At 38.0% G+C, this 19,146-nt stretch overlaps 1 protein-coding gene across 5 annotated transcripts in view; it reads right to left on the reverse strand.

The window, feature by feature from the left end:
• OSBPL8 (oxysterol binding protein like 8) overlaps positions 1 to 19,146 on the reverse strand; it is an 83,076-nt gene that overhangs the window by 34,690 nt on the left and 29,240 nt on the right. The window contains exons 2-4 of one of the 5 annotated variants that reach the window (XM_059471526.1): positions 14,783 to 14,819; positions 11,792 to 11,884; positions 10,911 to 11,045 (exon numbers count right to left, since the gene is read on the reverse strand). In XM_059471526.1, coding sequence (XP_059327509.1) covers positions 10,911 to 11,001 — 91 coding nt within the window. In that variant the 5' untranslated portion in view covers positions 11,002 to 11,045; positions 11,792 to 11,884; positions 14,783 to 14,819. The remainder of the gene's footprint in view (positions 1 to 10,910; positions 11,046 to 11,791; positions 11,885 to 14,782; positions 14,820 to 19,146) is intronic. The other 4 variants (XM_059471523.1, XM_059471525.1, XM_059471527.1 and 1 more) reach the window with 4 other exon arrangements.

A 19,146-nucleotide genomic window follows, 5' to 3' on the forward strand; every position in this document is an offset into this window, starting at 1 on the left:
CCGGACGAGCTTTCGGCCATCAGCTCTTGGAGAAAACACAGATGAAATCCCAGCACATGAAGAAAACCTACGTCGCACTGGACCTTCTTCCTTCATGAGTTAAGGTGTTTGTGTAAGGATTATGTTCTCTGTGAAAGCTGGTTAGCATAAGCTGCTTGGAGCAAGAGTGTTGCAGTAGCAGCCTTTTACCTCACATTCTGATGAGTAAGATACAAAAGAGGAAAAAAAAGAAACAAACGAAGGGCGCACATGAAAAATGCAGTGAAGAGACAGAGGCTGCCAAATCAGCAGCAAGCCAAGCAACACTACACTCCTCTCATCAAAGCTCTTAGGATGCTTAAAGTGGAATGCCTTTGCTTCAGCTCCTTTTTCCTGGGAAACAGACCACATCTTATTTTTTAACTCTCAGTTTTAGTCCTACTCATTTCTAAGTACACAAAAATGGTATCTAAGTTTTAAGGAATCCTTAAATTCAGTTCCTGTTAGTCTTTCATGTCCCAAATTTATATTGCACAAAGGACAACTCATGAGCTTTGTGGCTTCCCTGTTTGATATTGTGGTACACTATGGGAATCAGAAAAGGGAGTCAATCATTTGCATTACACAGCCAAGTTGAACTTTCCTGTTCAGGCACTCACCTAACTAGTTTTTGACAGCTGACTGCCATGGCCTCTACATCTTCATTTCTTTGTTTTTCTTTAAAAGGTGATGCAACTGCTTTATCTTCTTAAAACTCTCCCATATTTTTATAAACAAACCAGCCTGACTCACAGAAGAGCTGTCCTAAATAATCTCCACAAAAAAGGCTTTTTATTATTAATGCCCCAAATATTTTATTCAATGAATAAAACACTTAAATGGGCCAGCTTAAATTTTAAACACAGAAAGGATTCCAGTAAACTGTGATTCAAGACTAGAAATCTGCTGATCCAAACTCCTCCTGCTGGCAGCTACCATAATGAAGTCAAATAATCTCTTCCTAACCACCTTCATTCACTGCTGTTACATCAGCAGCCTCTGCTGCAAGGACTAGTGTGCAGAGCCAGCCTCTTGCAAATCTGAAACTTCCTTCCCATTTGGTGTTTCTCTGCTGGTCCCATTTTCCCCATCAAACTTTACTTCTGACAAAAGAGGTTTTGAAACCTTCTGTACTAAAAACCAGGACAATAGGACACCAAGAACTGCCTTGAAAATAAGAACTTGAATTCTTACCTTATTCCATCCTCTCCTTTTCTTACAATGTGAATCACACGCCATAAATTAAATCAATAGCAGCATGAACATGATTAACCCTCAAATAATACTACTTACTCCATGGCCTTATACAAAGAAGTGTAGTTAACTTCCCAAAATATGACAAGGTAAAAAGATGTATCAGAAAAAGCAAAGATGAGGCACAGATAGCCATCAACAGAAACTACTATGTGCTATATGAAAAACACAATTCACTTAAGCACAGGGAATAGGAAAAACTGGATAAGCATCATGTATTCAGGCCTGTCTCCATTTATCCAATCCTCTCACACTCCCTTCAGCTGAAACAGTCCTTGTTTCAAGATGTCCCAGAAGGAACAGAAAAAGCAGCTAAAAAAACTAAAGGAGTCGAGTGGAAGGGCAATGAGGAAATGCAAGGAGGGAGAACACTAGCTTTATTTTCTGTTTGGTTTTGTTTTGGTTTAGCTTTAATAAACACAGCTCCATATCACCTCTCCAAATCTGTCCTAACTACAAAACAGAGCAAATACCTTGGTTCAAATCTATTAATAATATGCATTTTCTTTTTTTTTCCAATTGAAATCAAGAGGAAGCTGCAGTAGAACTCCTCTTACACATAGAAGGAACTGTATCCTCTCATTACAGACCTACCTTGCCCAGTTAATGGGGCTGTTATCTCCTCTTTCAGAGTCAGGGCTGTGACCCTGCCCAGAGCACTCTGCTGACACCGGAATCCAGCCGTGTCCACGTCTCTCTCTCTCGTTCTGGAATGGCTGGGGGGGAGGCTCCTCCATCAGACACCTGCACAGTCTGCATCTGCCTCCAGCCCTGGGCCCTACCTGCCAGCCCACCAGCTTGTTTCACAGCTCAGTCTTCTCTGCCACCTTCTGTTCACATTCCTAAGGAGCAGCTGCATTTTCAGGAGTTTCAGGAAACAACATAATCATGAAGGCCTTTCCCTTACTTCTCTCCATGCCCTCTCAAGTCCCTTGACACTGCTCATGTAGTCAAACTGTAAACAGGAACAGATTAAAATATCTCTTTCTCCTTCCTATGCCCTTTTCTCCATTTAGAACTGAAACTGAACTCTTTGGGTAGACAAAATTAAGAATTTCAATACAGATCATGTTACATTTCCCCTCTCTGAGGCTCTCCAGTCAAGGAAGCTGTTATCCAGGTATTCTAAGCACCTTCTGCTTTAACTCAACAGCAACACAGGAGAGGCAGGCTCTGAGTCTTTTATCAAAATATGACTCTGTCTCACCACAACAATATAGGAGAAAAAGAAAAAAATCTGATTTAAGCTTTCTCCCTCATTGTCTCGCCCCTCCCTGCCAGCAAAGACCAAAAAATCCCATAAATGCTTTTTCTTCCTGAAAATAAACTCAGACAGAATAGGTGTATCTACTGATGAAATCAAACTTTGTGATCTTAGACTAATGTCCCAGGCAGCTTTCTGTCCTTTTGATATTAGTTTTGAGTGCATTAAGAATGGATACACTTAGAAAATGCACTCTCATACACAGCTTAGAAATTTACACAGTTTCAGATACTCACAAATAGAACTATAGCCAAGTCCAACTGCATGTGTCAGACATGGCAGAAAAGCCTGCATAAACAGGGAGGTATCGGCACTTTAGCTTAAAGGCATCAGGTGCATGAATATATATGAGCTTTTTCATAACAGAAGTTTCAGTCACCATAGGATTCACTAGACTAAGTATGCCACTGAAACAGACAAAAACTTTCCCAATTTCTCTGTTTTATAAAACACCTGTATCAGTAAGAACACAAAAATCCCTACATGACTGAAATATTTAGTTTATGTATCTTGGGGCAGGAGGGCAGGGGGGAGCACAAGAATCAATTCTCAGCCAATCTCTTTAGAGAAGCAAAACCTATTTAATGTATATATTTTTCTAAAGGACAGAATGCATTTCTCCCATTAGATATTGAATCAGGGCTTCTTCAACAGCAAATAGTAAATGCTGGCTGAAAAACCAATCCTAATCCTGTGCTTAAAACATTCTTCCAGGATATTGCCTGGAGCAAAATGTAAAATCTCATTGTACAAAGTCAAATAGAAGATATGTGGAGTTCTGACAACTTGTGAAGACTTTTGACAAAGTATGGTTTTAGTTTTAAAACATTTCTCAAATGGAAAAATATTTACAGCTGAAAAAAACACCACAGTCTTAACAAAAAAGACGTCTCTAAATTGTAAAGAATTCAATGAAATTGAACTCAAATCAAATCTATCTGGACTACCCAAATAAGGAATTTTCACTACAATAATCCTTTTTATAGAGATTTTAGAAGTTTAGAATAACTAACACATTCTAAAAACTGATATTGATGCAGTAATACAGTAAGTAGTAAAACTATGGATAGTGATGGAAAGTAAACAAAAAATCCTTTTCCCTTTATAGGTACCCAAGGAAAAGCTAAAATCTTCTTAAAACCAAACTCTGTGAAAGCTAGAGAGAAAAGAAAGAGGAAGGAAAACTTGGTGTAGTAGAGGAAGGCAGAAGCTTTTCAGACTTGCCCTGCAATTTTGACAGTAATTTGCCCTGACATTTCAACATTACTACCTTTTCCAGTAGAATTCTCCCCCCAGTCCATGAAAAGGTCATAAATAATTCTCTACATGCAGTAGAGAATTATTTTGCAGCATGCAGAAGACAGAAAAAGAAAACAGGTAGACAATCATACCTATGAAGGTTTTATCTAACAATTGACTTTCACATGTGGATTTGAAGTAAAAGCAGGTTTTTTCCCTATTTAATAAAATGGGTATTAAAGATATACTTGCCTTCTGCACTGATATTTGATTCAGAAAAAAATTATACCTAAACCATGAGGCTACAAGTTGGAGAGTAGTTGAGAGAGGCAAATTTCTTTCACCAAATATTCTTCTGTTCCCTGGTATTTCCAAGTCCAGTGCAGTTTAGCTGAGGAGTAATTCCAGAGGCAAGCCTGAGAGGGGTGACCAATGACCACCAAGACTCCCCATGCACTGCTGGCAACTGTACTTGGCTGCACCTCCTCACTTGCTAACAGCCTGCTCAGCTCCTCCCACACGGAGTAAATAGCTTTGCTCACTGCTCAGGTTTCAACATTGTCCTTTCAGCCCTTATGAAATTCTCAAAGTCAAGGCTCACGTTCAAGTAGGCCAGTCCTGCAGAGACTGTCATGAAGAAAGAGAACTTGCTTGAGATGTTTCACATCAATCACTGCTGTGCCTTTTAAACCCAGTACCACACTTTCATAAAGCTATACCCACACAGAAAGCAGAATATGCAATTTACCCAAGCCACAAATACTGGGTGGAGTAGCATTTCAGAAATGGCAAGTTCTAATAAACACAATGACTTGCAGAGAGGAATGTGCCAGAGTACGCATGGCTGTAAGAAAGCAGGAGGTCAAGATCATGTAACCACACACAGCAGAACTTAAAACATTTTACAAGAAATTCAGTTTTACAACACAGACTGAGATCACATTATTTAGGGCTCAAGCTCCTTCCTCCTACTGTGACCAGAGCCTCACTCACACCCCATTTAAGACAAGCTTCACTGAAGCTACTCCTAATAGGTTACACAGTTTTGTGGAACTGGGGCTTCACTTCCACACTCTGTTGAAAAACCGAAAAAGTGACCACCTGTGTCCTTAGGCTCAGGAACCTGCAGCAGGATTAACAGGCATTAATCCAGTACCACCTAAAGAACAACCAGTGCCCGTGGCTCCCACACACTGCTGATTACAAATACTTCCTCATCATCAAAAGCAATGCAAGACAAATTAAAATGCCTCCTAATAATACAAGAAAGACTAAGAGTCTCCAAGCATGAGGGTTTGCAAGGTTTTAGAAAGAATTCTTATGTGGCAGGAGAAAGCAAAATTCTTAACATTTTTCTAAGACATTAAATGCATTTACTCTGCAGAGAAGGTGCGTTACTTCAGAAGCAACACTTACTGTTAATATTGAAGTATCAAAAAAAGGTTTTTGGAGACCCTCAAGTAGAACTTGACCAGTTCTTCTTTAGCAGTGAGACAATGAGACAGTTATGGGACTATGAAGTGAAGTAACAAAGGATGACTGATAAATTGTTCTTATTGTGGAGTTATTTAGCCATTCTTCAGCTTCTTTATTCAAAGAACAGACACAGTGAAGGGAAAGAGGAGACTGTATGAAGTTACTCCATGACTAAGTCTGTCTACATATAGAAAGTAAACACATAGGAAAGGTAAGAAGAAAAACAGAAATCACTATTGAATATAAAATATAGCCCAACTATCCAGGAAACAGCTTGGTTTGGAACCAGATCGATCGGCAAAATTTTGCCATTTGCAAACCAAATACTCTTATCAAAAAGAATTACTAACACACTGAAAGCACTAGCTGAAAACAAATACCAACCCAAACTGGCATTTTAGCAGTGATCAACTCCCAGTGGAGTTCCAGCCTCACCTGTGCACCTGTGCTCAATGCATCCATCTGCTGTAATTATGGGCAGTGGGATTTCTCTCCCCAGCTCAGTTCCCCAGTGCTGTGGCTTCAGCCTCATGCATCCATATGGAAGAACCCTTGGCAGAAATGTGCCCAGAGCACCACAGCCAAGTGACTTAGGCAGAGGCGCTAACACTTCGAAAAGGCTTCGAGTTCACTCTCACAGGGCTGCATCTTTCCTTCTACTGGTCCACAGTAATTTGTCTTCCACTGACAGCTGGTTAAGAGGAGATGCTTTGCTGTATCTCCAGGGCTTCTTGACCACCAGGAACCCAGAACAGGGATGACCAGTCAGGAGGTCCAAGACCTTTGTTACTGCCCAGTGAAACAAACTGTTCCTGCTGTCAACTGAGCCGAACAACTGAAACAAATGGTTTTTAAAGCTGCAAGTTGCACAAGTCAACAACAAATCAGCTTTAACTTGTTAGTTGCCTTGGGTACACAGTCAGTAACATCTGAGTTTGATATTTTCTGGGTCCTTAAGGCTCCAAAGGCATCTCATCCCTTCAACAGCTAATAACTATTCTTTAGGACCTACTTCTTGAAAATGCCTGTTCTTTGCTTTCCACCTTCTGTCACATACAAAAATACTTAAATTCCTATTTTCTCCAAAAATGCAGCATCCTATGGATTAAAATCCTAGCACTGGCATATCCTTTAAATGTTTCCTCTGGAGCTATTTAAAGCACAAGTTCAGCACAGCCAAAAATGCCCTCACTCTTCCCCAAAATCACCTTCACTTCCTTCCAGTTCATGGTGATCATCATCATCATTACTAGCAGATATCATTTTGTTTCTACTGTCAACCCTCCTCTCTGCACCTAAACCACTTCTGTTCCTTAGTCATGTAACACAATATATTTTTAATTGCATTGCAAATTGAATTAACAACTACTACTGCTCTGCTGGATAAGAAAGGCAGATCCTGTTTCTTATCTCCTGTCAGGCTCCTTCTGGGGACACACATCCCACCTCATCTGCATCTTACTGATGTTTTAAATAAAGACAGGAAAACTACAGAAAAGTCTGACAGTTTCAAGCATTCTCTTACTAGATTTCTCTATTTACCACAAATATTGCTATTTAAGCATCTGTGACGTCTTCATCAAAAGTTGGAAATATGTTTTAAGAAAATATTGGTAAGTTAAAAACATTATTAATCATTTATAAGGAGACTGCTGACTTTTAAAATAGTTTTTATGTGATTGCTATTTCTGCATTAATTCATTTTATCAAAGAAATAAATCAGTGTGCTTGAGTTAATAAGATTTACAAGAATTCAATTTACCAGGGATAATTTGACATAAACAGATTACATCAGCAAGCAGAGTTCTGCTCTACAACTTTTGAAAATGCAGTCTTGTACTTGGTATTTTTAATGCTAATTTTTCAACTACAAAAAAATAATTTTATCAATTATTCCTTTTGGTCCCATGATAGGTTAAAAAAGGAAACATTCCAAAAGTAAGTTCAATGAAAGTTTACTTGTTTGATCATTAATAGTTAATAACATTTTTAACCACTGAATGCAAACAGAGAATATGAGCTAAATTAGCACCATACTATCTGTGTGTCAGCTGCTAGAACTGAGAGATGATTTAGCACTACTAGCATGTATATGACTATACTTAAAAAAATACAATCTTGCTGAGTTGGAGGGGCCACACTGCCCACTGGGGCCTAAAGACACACCATCCCACAACATAAGCAAAGCTTCACAGATAAAGTAACTTCCCAAGATTATTAAAGTTTCCATCAAAAAGCTACTGAATTATTTAGGTCCTCCTCCAAGTCTGACAAGTCTAAATAAAATATTGAGCAAAAAAACATAGTATAACCATTAGTCTGTTCAAGACACATGAGTTGTAGCATTATTATCAGGACTAGTCTATTCTGACGCTCCAGTTAACTACTTGATGGACAAGGCAGGAATAAATAAAATACACAGAAATTAAAATTAAAACCCCACCTCAGGATCAATGCTATATATGGCCAAGTTAGTGTTTGGCCACTAAAATCTAAACTTTCGGCATATGTTAAAATCATACTGGAAAAATCTTCACCATCCCTTATTTTAACACATTTCCATCAAACAACATTGCTAAAGCTTCCTGTGGAAGTGTGACCTCCACACCTACACATGCCAGTCTGTAGCCTCACAGGTAAGCTATTTCAGCCTCAGAATAAAGGACAGTGTAACTTCAAGGATCTTGAAAATATTTTGTAAAACAGTGCAAATACATAGAACAGCGACATTTTAAATAGACTTTTGCTGAGCAACCACTAGACAATGCTGCCAGATCAAATCACACTCTACATTTATAAAATAAATCTGTATTGGACTCCAAGAAGAAGACCCCCATCTCTGTCTCAGACAACATACTCTGCTCAATCTCATAAGAGCAACAGGAGGGAGGGAGGAGAAAGACATGTCTTAAGCTAAAAAACCAAGTACAGGAAAATAGAAGCTTTCTGAAATCCAGAGCTGTGGTCAGAAATGAAAACAAAGTACTTATACACAGCAGCACCTAAATTATAAAATACATACCACTTACAACTTTACATTGACCTGGTTCTTTTTGTTCCAAATAAGAGGTAACTCAAACTGATTTTAAATGTTCACCTTCCTTCCCTTGCATTAAGACTCATGTAGTTTTAACCATATTTGTAATTCTTGTCATTAGGATCTTACCTAAAACACAAGCAGATGACACAAATTAAGCTTGTTACAGTAGATTTTCCAAACAAGAGTCACTGAGCACGCCTATCCCTAGATAGCTGCTGGACAGCCATGGTGGTTTCCCCATTAACACCAAAGCTAGTGCTGGTTGCTCCAGAGACTGCCCCATCACAGGCTTTGTTTCATTTTGATTCACCTGGTTTTGGGCTACAAGTTCTATGCCTAAGTGGCCTTGCAACACAGGTGCTTTTTATTCAGGCAGAAGCAGCCTAGGTAAAAGTGGTCAAATAGCATTGCACAACATCCAACTGCCCAGCAGCAAAAGCTAAGTACCTGTGCCACAGTTCTAGATATATTTCATCAGTTCTTTGTAGATGGTATCATACATTTTCTGTTTTGATTCTCTGTTATTCTGTGCCTAGCATGATACTGAATTGTTTATTTACATTACTCATCTCCTAAGGATGACTTCAGTTGTCAGTGACTAAAAGTATTTCCATTTAGTTCCTTGTAAATGCCTTCAAATTCTGTATCTAAACATTCCCTATGTCATTATACCATACCACAGGCACATTGTAAAGACTGGATTTCAGTTACAACAGCCTCACTCCATTATATTAAGCTCTGTTCTACTTAATATTTTTCAGGCTTCCACTACATCTCTTCTTCTCCAATGTAATAACCTCACATTTTTGCCAGCACTGTAATTTTCCCATAGGAATAGGTGCCATTGAATATTCACCTGATTTTTAAATGTTGGTCAACCCACTCAAAAAAAATCAGCTCCCAAGCTGTAGATAGGCTGCAAGACAGTAATTGTGGGTTGCTGAAACCTAGCCCACATTGTACCATTTCTCTACTAAAATTGAATGCAAGTCAAATTTCTTGTCTCATGAAAGTACAGCCTTATACCTAGTAGTGCTCCTGGAAAACTAAGTCAGTAATGATTGATGCTAAAAAAGGCACAAATACACTTAACTGGCTTAAATTCACTTATATAAGCCCTGAAATATTCAGAAGAAAAAAATATCTGGAGAGAAAAACTTATTAAACTGCAAGGAGTTTGATGTAGGACAATCAAGTGCTTTTCAAGCCCATTTTAGTAATTTTCCTATGAGTGAAAGTCCTGAAGAAACACTACAGTTTGACTTTATAACTTAGTGGGAACATCAATATTAAAAGGAAGAGTTTATTAGAATATTCAAATACACTTACATAACATCAGCATTTCTCTAGTAAAGGATACAACACAGTACAGAGAGAAAATAACCAAAAGTTCTTTCAACATAATAAAAATTACAAACAAATTTTATTTATATTGTACAGAAAATATTTCCAGACTAAGCTTGACATAAGCCAGAGGACATCAAGTGCTGTTCCAGTGTGATAACACCAGGAATTAGAAAATATATCTGAGTTAGCTGTGTGTAGTACCAAAAATACTACCATTATAACTTTAAAATACACTAAAATACTACCAGATTCAGCACAGTAACAACTGTCTTTGTTTCAAAGTTATTTTCTTGTCTAATAGAACTGAATGGGACAACAGGAATGTGATTCAAAGTGACCTAAGACACTGCCTTTATTACTCTGAAACACCAGTGTCATTACTCTGACAAAGCAAGCTATGGTAGCTAGGGAGAGTCATACCAAAACCAGGTAAAAATATAAAACCATGTCAGGAACACTACTCATGAAAAAAACTAAAGGAAGCATGGATGACTATTATGGCTGCCAACAGTAAAAGGGAAGAGAACATCAATTTTAAAAGCCTGAAGTTTTCAATAAGAACTTCACACACCCCAGGAATGATGTCCAATAATTTCCTGAGCAACAAATGCAAGTAGTTTCAAATGCAAATAAGCACAAGGAGACCGATTATTGCTTGTTTTTTGTTTCTTGAATAGTCTATCAGCATGTCAGGTCTACTGAGTTTCTCTTTCCATCCAATCAGTTCTCATGGATGCACAGTTTGTTTTCAACAAGTTTAGCAAGGCAGAGGGACTTCTTGAAAGCTGGCAAAAAATAGTGTTGAGACTTTTCTTTTTTTTTTTTTTTTTTTCTTTTTCTAAAGAGAAGGACCTTTCAGTAGAAGTAATTTAATTACTTCTTTGTTATTGAAGTAATTTGAAGTATCTTTCCACCAAAGTTCCACTTATGGTACATCATAACAATGCTGCATAAAGACACAGCTTGAATACTGAGAGAAGAACATTACTGTGGGTTTTACAGGACTACACAAATAATCATTTACCATCATGTGAACTGCTCTCCCATCAAACAAATCATAGCATGCCTTAATAAACTAGTGCATCACATAATGTATTTTTCCTCTTTCAGATTAACACAAAGATACAAATAATTACACAGAAAATTCCAATATGCTTTCTTCCTTACCTCTTTACTGTAAAAGTCGGTGATTTTGAACCAATATTTGGAACATATAATTAATGTTAGAATTTAAGTTCTTTAAAACCTCTGCAAAAAATAACTTTGTCTTACCATGACTATGGGCACTTCCTGGACAGTGACATGGCTGAAGTAACTCTTTGGTTGGAGTAAAATAGCCTTCTTTTCCCTGGTGCTGGTTCATTTTTCCTGGAGTTATAGGCCGGTCATCACTGTTTGTTACCACTGCTGAAATACAAAATGGATGCTCATTCAAAGATGTTATGTGCTTGTGCATAGATTTCTACTAAGAACTTCACTGCTGTTTATGAAACTGGTATTCAACTGCTCTGTTGCAAAACCTTTCATTCTAAAAACTGAGGTTTTCAAACCAGATATTTGCTTTGGAGAGGATGGCAGAAAGAAGCCAGTAAGACTGGTCTAAGACATGAGGCAAAAGATGAAAACAAAAATTAGCATGAGGTTGGAAAGGCTGATACTCAATAGAGATACAGCATTGAGCTGCTGCTTATCTTCTGAAATACTTCTTTTCTTTGCCACTTTGAGACAGCTTTTGGTTTAACTAGCCTCAACTCAGCCAACCCATGAAACAACTTGCCAGATCAAGCTGTACCAACATCCCAGAAAGCTAAGATCAATGTCTGTATATACATCACAAGAAACAAGTCTTAACAATACAAATCATGTACAAATTCTGTCAAGGCAAAGGCTTAAAGCAGAAGAGTTACTCTCCTTGAACCTCATCGGTCTGAAAGACTTGTCTGGTGTCTTCCTACCTATTTCTAGGATCCCCTGGCCAGCCATCCTGTTTCATAGTTTCTGTACATTTTGTTAAGCTGCAGACAACAAAACTGTACCTTTTTTCATAATCAAAGAAAGACTCTGTAACACCTGTTGTGTGAAAGCAGATATACTGACAACGTGCTCAAAGAGGGAAACAAGCAATATTTACTAAAGAAAAGACTGGAACTTACAACACAGATGATTTTAAGAGTTCCCAAGCTTTCCTTAAAAGTTCAGCAGAAGATTTGAGTCAAACCAAACAAGTTCTATTCTCTGGATGGACTCTGCAAAGTACAAAGGCCTTCTTAGCTTTATCACTACTCTTATTACAGTAGTGGAAACATTTTGCAGCAAAACCTGGAATGAACACAAAGCAATATGAAAAAATAAAAAGGTGCTTGAGTGTCCAGCAGGGTGAGGAAGATAGTGAAGGGTCCAGAGCACAAGTCTGATGAGGATGGCTGAGGGAGCTGGGGTTGTTTTGCCTGGAGAAAAGGGGATTCAGGGTAGACTTTACTGCTCTCTACCACTACCTGAAAGGTAGCTTCTCCCATGTAACAAGTGACAGGACGAGAGTGACAGCCTCAAGTTGTGGCATGAGAGGTTTAGATTGGATATTAGAAAAAATTTCTTCACCACAAGGATTCTCAAGCATTGGAAGAGGCTGCCCAGGGAAGTGTCACCAGTCCTGGCTGTATTTAAAAGATGTGTAGATGTGGCACTTGGGGACATGGTTTAGTGGTGAACTTGGCAATGCTGGGTTAACAGTTGGACTTGATGATTCTCAAATGTGTGTTCCATCCTAAATGACTCTATGAAGAATGCAAGGATTGCAGTACACCCACCTGTATTATTTTTCTACATCAGATAAGCCATCTAAAGCTTAGTTATAGATTCTCTGTTCCAGAGAAACTATACTCTATGTGAACTGCTGCTGAGGAAAAATATGTAATGAAATGGACAAGGGAGGCAACCAGCTCATTTTACCAGTTCAGAACTCAAGTCCATCAGTGCCAGAAGTTGGTATTTCAAAGCAGTGTCTGATTTTGCTCTTCTTGTTGTACCAACTAGCTGTTTATTGTTCTGCAACTACAGGTAAGGGAAAGGGGGGAGCAAGGCAGTTGCTGAAGTCTTGGGAAGAGACCATACTGAAGAAGGTCTTGTATGTGAAAATAAAAGGGGGTAAGAAAGCAGCTGCTTCACAGGTTTGCACAAAATGGGTCGCTGCAAGGAGAGTGAGCTATACTTGTTTTAAAGATTTAATGTGTACAGTGCACTGAAGGAAGACCAGTTCTCACCCTTTTGACAAGCCACTGGCCACTTAGCTTCTGCAGGGATGGGATTTCTCAGCCTGCTGTGCTCTGCAGGTGCCCCCACCAGCCCCTATGCCACTGCAGCAGGTGACACCGTGGGCTCCACTGCAGGAACTGCACTAGCAACTCTCCCCTGAGTAACCTGTGCAGAAGGCTTGTTTGTGAGCAGGCCCCATGTAGCACTTCTAACTCTTTTTTAAGCTTTGGGAATTCCAAAGGTTTCTTAAAGCTGTCACAATGCAGTTATATTTCTCAGGCAGAAGCTGCCAGTAACCTGCGGCGTAAGCAAGCTCTGCACACAAGTGCTGCTAAAGCATGAGCTACATTCAGCAGTGGGGACTCAGTCACACTAACAGGACTACAAGCTTCAAGCTCACTGTAAAATTCGTATCCCTTCATTAGGAGTCATTAGGTCCTGCAACAACTCCTAGAACTGTCAGAAAGGCACTTTTCCTACCAGAGTTTATGTATCACCTAATATAGAATAGCATATGGCAAGCACTTCATATGCCTGGGTATTCAAGGTGAACTTCTTAAACCAGGTGAGTTTTTGAGAAAGTCCATCTAAAAAGCTGAAGAATGATTGGCAGGAGAGTTTTTTATTCTCCTTTTTATATAAAGCAGTGTAAAAGTACTAAACAAATGGAAATAAATCAGTTAAGAACGTAACTATTCACACCATAGCAGCCTCTAGGAGGAAGGTGTCCCCCCTCCTGCAAAATGCCTCATCCTAACACTCAGACCTTTGCTCTGAGGTGAGGGAGAAGACAAGGCATTATTTTAGAGAAGAAACAGCAAATAGTAAATATCAATGCCTCCTTGTGACTCTTTAGAGGCCACATTTCAATACCAACAGAACTGTTGAGAGCTGAAAAAGACATACATTGTTCATGTTCATCATACTGGTCATCAAATTACTAATACAAAAGTTTGTCAGTACAAGTCATACCTTAGAAGAAATATAAATTTACAGCCAATTTATTTCAGGTAAAGCTATGAAAAAAAAATCTGGGGAGTCAGATTCCCACTTCTGTTTCTATAATGAGCCTGTGAAAGTGTCTGCACCACTGAAAATAGCACAAGGACATCATATACAGGAAAATGTTTACTACAATTCAATTCAACATTGTTTTTTAATGTCTATAATAAGCTACGTCAGCTAAGACCACAACTTCTGCACAGATTTCTCACAGAAAAGAGAAACAATTTGTGCCTGTACCTTTCTTTTTCCTACATACACAAACTCTTAATCCCAGGCAAAATTACTCTACTAATCATACTATCATACTAATGCTCACAAACCAATGGCACCAGTAAGTCTTTGGCTGCATGTAAGCACATATATACATCTGAAGTTTTCCCTAGCACCTCACCAGGTTCAATCCTGAAGAATTATAGTATATATACACCTGTTCAATTCTGAATATGTAAAATTATTGAAATTAAGGGAACCACACATAGCACTAGAAATCAACACACTCAAAAATAAAACCTTTTTCTGAACCATTACTTCCATATCTTTACTATCTGTACTACAATAGCATTTGAAAGTTTCACTTCAAACTCATAAAAATAGCTTTTTCCCTTCCAGATAAATAATATAAAAGATTTTTTTTTTCCTGGCCATGACTGGGAGAGGTGAAGAATAAACTTTTCCCACGAAAAAATAAAGGTTACAGTAGAAAACTTTTGTATGAGTGGTATGCCAGGCAAAATACTTTTCCAACAGCAAATTTTAATCACACTTCAACTTCTCAATTCTGATAAAGAAGAAAACTTAGTATTTATCCCAGCAACTACATGCAAAGATATCTATTAACTACTACAAATATATGTGCAAACATAATGTAGGAGAGAGGAGTCACTTACTTGATAGTTCAGGAGAGTCTCTGTTCTCACCATGATGCTGTGTACACATACAATTGAGGAATGAAGAACAGCAAACATAAAAATCCAGGCCAGGAAGAAGCAAGTGCACAAAAAGCAGCAGCAGCAGTGGGAAAGAAGGACAATGAAAACAGTGTTAGTTCATAACTAAAATACAACATGCACCTCAGTGCCAAAGGCAAGACCTCCAGAGACTCCACAGTTCAGAAAAGTTGAAGCAACAAATCGGACAAATACGCCTATAGGAAAGCCATTATTAGAAGCCATCATTAGTAAACAGCAGCTGCCTCAACCACTTCTTGTGAGTGGAATCTCTCCAGCAGCAATTTAGTGCTCCTATGACTTGATACACAGCATTTTTAAAGACATTTTAAGCTGGAGTGGTTTCAAAAAGACTGAAGCTCTGAAGAAAGCTGAAATAACACAAAATGTTTCCAAAGCCACTCCACTTTCAGAAAAGTGTTTTGGAAGAAGAAAAACCTTTAAAGCCATAAGTAATGTGCAAGCACCTACTAATGCTAGATCCAAGCCTAACTGCTTTTTAATACAAACACAAACTTAGAAGCCACAGATTCAGCTCATCTACAAACACAAGTAACATTTGAAATTGCTTAGGATGCAAGACAAACAGTGCAGTTTTAAATTTAAGAGGATATTTTATATCTGAGTATTTCCATAGAACCAAGTTGCTTAGAATTTCTCTCCCACTGAATGCATCAAATACAGGCATTAAAGGAGGGTAACTACACAGTAATATCCTGTAAGCCTTTCTGATATTTGATCTGGAATATTTTTAAAATCCTTGCTAACAAAGACCACAATCAAGGCTAAGATCCCACTGTGCTCAGCCATGTACAGATAAAAGGCAAATTCCACTTATGTCTTTACGGATTTACTGCATTTGAAATCTGTGAATAACAGAAAAGGAGAACACAAGAATACTGATCAGCATGAACATTTTCTCCTTAAAAATAAAATAAATCCAAACATGACATATCTTCTATATCCCAAATAAAAAAATTGTACTCCATAAAGTATTGAAATTTAAAGAGGATCCAATCTTGTCTCTCTTATCAGGACTTAACAGCAGGAAATGTAAAAAAGAAAAATCATAATCAAAATCTTTGCAAGCAGGAATCTTGTCTTGCACTCCTGACCTCGAAACACTGATTTTTTTTTTTTTTATCCCTCACATCTGCCTAAGGGTGTTAAATTGTAAATTGACACTGCAATGTGCAAATGCAAATGAATATACAGCAATTGCAGTACACATCATTGGAAAGATGAGGGAACCCCTCTTTCACAATTCTGCACTTTCTGGAACAGGACTTGACTTATCTGGAAAAACTGAAATAAAATATAAGCACACTTGGCAAATAACCTTCTATTTCTGCCAGAGACTAAATTCAGGTCAAAGAGCAAAACCCATGAACTTACCAGACAGATCTGAGTAGTAGAACATGCAATGTATTCAAGAATTCAGTGGCTTTCATGGCAAAGTGTTTATTCTTAATGTACAGATAACATACCGCAGACTAGGAAACAGTTTATGTTCAGACTGGAACTCTCCTACCCTGTGCTGATTTTAGATTCAAGAGAAGAGCGGCTGACAAGAGAACAAGAAGCCTGCAGAAACTATACAGACATCCAGCAACTGACTGAAGGACTGGGAGCGCAGCTGTTCAGCACTGGGCTGCTGCACAGCAAGAGAATGGAGCTGGAAAAGTACACTGTGAACAGACAGGATCAGCAGTACCTGAGCTCAGCCAGATGCTCACTGGCAGTGCATTACTTACGTGTGCAGGAAACAAGCGGGAAAGGCAGCACAGCAGGTCCTGTCTCACTGCCTGCCCTGCAAGCAGCCCTGGCCAAGATACAACGTGACACCAGAGAGCAGGGCAGCCTGTCACCCGAGATGGCAATGCAGGGGCTTTTCATGTAAATATTTTAGCATTGCATGGTTAATCCTATGAACTGGTACAAACAGGTCCTATGCCAGAGGCTGAAACACAAGCCTGTCTAATTCTGTCCTCTATCTTCTCCAATTGACATTCTGTTTACACACCAAACTGCCTCTGTTGCTGCTCAACCCTCTCTCTTCATCAGAGGTATTTGGGTCTGCGTATTTACCTAAAACCTGCAGACTATATATTTCTAAACACTGGTGCGAGATGTTAAGGCACTGAAATAAGACTGTTTTGGCCAAAAAGACCTTTTCATTTTCCAATGGCCCATTGCACCTCTATCACCTGCAATTCGTATCACTGCCGACTGAGGTTCCAAACAACTGAGGGAACAAAACATTACCATTTTACTAGTTCAGGGTTTTCTCTGAAAAGAATGCTCTCTGGACATTCCTGTCCATCACCACCCACAACTCTTATTCTAAATCTAGAAAATTAAGAGAAACATATGTATATTCCCAGAGGCACGGCCTAGCCTTCTTTTCCCATTATATAATTGATGACTTTGATTACAGATTACAGAACAAGTCCTCTGACAGGTTCTCAACACTACGTGATCAATTTCATTTCTACAGAGGCACAATTACTTTAAAATTTTGCTACCAAAATACATGAAGCCTAGTCCTCCTCCCAGTAAAGTTTTTGACTAAGACCTAGAAGTAAAACCAGCAATATAAATCCAGCAATATAAAGTATCACATGAGACAGCAGCTGTAATTGTTTTTATACAAAGGCAGCTTACGTGCTTCAAAAGAGCACTATTTTTAGATGTTAATTTCTCAGAAATAAAGCTTATAACAACTGCTGCTAAACTTTAGGTTATATCTGCCAAGTTCTTCTAAAAAACAAAAACCTTTTCCTGTTGAATATAAGGGTAAAAGCAAAAGCATGTGTCATGCTAGCACGTGTGAATGTTTTATCACAAAAGTTATTTTAAAACAGTATTTTTACAATCAAAACATACCATTAAATTCTAAAGCCAAGTTTGAGTTTTCACCTTGCTGAAGACAGACTTTCCCTGAAGGCAGTCTCTGATACATGTAAACCATTGAAATTAATCCAATCAGATTAAATTCAGGACCACTGACCCAACCTACAAATCTGATCAATAAAAATGATTCAATGCTTCAAGGAAAGAAAGTACTTTTATGTCTATTGATGTATTAAGTAACAAGGACTGACCCTGACTGTACAAGTTCTATCACAGGCAAATTATTTATTAAATGTATGTCTCAGCAAAAATTAGAAGTGACTAAAAATTTCTAAGAAAATATTTCAAAAAACAACAGTTTATACCATACATTTCCATGTAATGTTCTAAGTTCTGGGGAAGTGAGACTTGATTAAATTATTATTTTATAGAAAAGTAGACAAAAACTGTTCTCAGACAAGAACTCAGAGCATCTATTATTTTGCACTGTTTTAATGGTGTCAGACTACAAAAATAGCTGAGCTGTCACAGCCTTTGTCTTCAAATTTATATTCAGTACGTATCAACCTAATTGTGAGACAGGAAGAGCGTTTATTATGAAACTTTTCTCTGTATACTGATTTTGGAAAGGAAAAAGCACAGCATTAAGGCCTGTGATCTCCTTGTCTTTTGTTCTTTAATAAGTCAGCCAAAAAATGAAATTAGAAAGTTGACACTTCTAAACAAGTTTTTTTCAGATACCTCCTAGAAACATCCCAAAGAATTTAAAAGTAGAGAAAGATTTTGCTCAGTATTCCTTATGCACATTACAACATATGTATTTCATTCATTTTATCATGACAATGGAACTTTAAAAAAAATTTAGATTGCACCTAAAAGTCGGGAATACAGAAAAATTTTAAACATGATTTCAAAAAAATTACATTTCTGGGAAGGATTTGCATTGACTAAAGGTCTTCAAAGTGTTTATTCTTAAAGTACAGGTCTTCAAAACTACTGGGCCAATCTCTCTTAAAATACATATGGTATTTTTAATATTTAATTTTCACTTCTTTTACTATGACATACACTAGGCTGTATATTAGACTACCAAATAAGCTTTCAAAAATGTTTTTAACACTTGTAGTGCAACACACAAAACTTGACATTGTAACTGCAATTTAGACAATTACCCCACTGACTGATATTTTGATAAGAAATGCTTAGACTAGCCTATTACAATACACCATCAGTTTAAAAAAAAACTATTCTGAGATGACACTTCAGAAGCACATAGGATGAAAGGCAATCTATCCTTACACTTAGCATTCTTCTAAAGCAGTCTTGGTAAAACAGAGACTCATTTTGATGAACTTTCTTAAGATCATGCTATTCACTCCTTCTGTCTTTTCTGCTCCTCATTCCACCAAGAACATTATTTTTTCTATTGTCCATAATCACTAACAAGCAAA

Source organism: Ammospiza nelsoni, chromosome 5 (genome assembly GCF_027579445.1).
Source record: "Ammospiza nelsoni isolate bAmmNel1 chromosome 5, bAmmNel1.pri, whole genome shotgun sequence".
NCBI classification, from domain to species: domain Eukaryota; kingdom Metazoa; phylum Chordata; class Aves; order Passeriformes; family Passerellidae; genus Ammospiza; species Ammospiza nelsoni.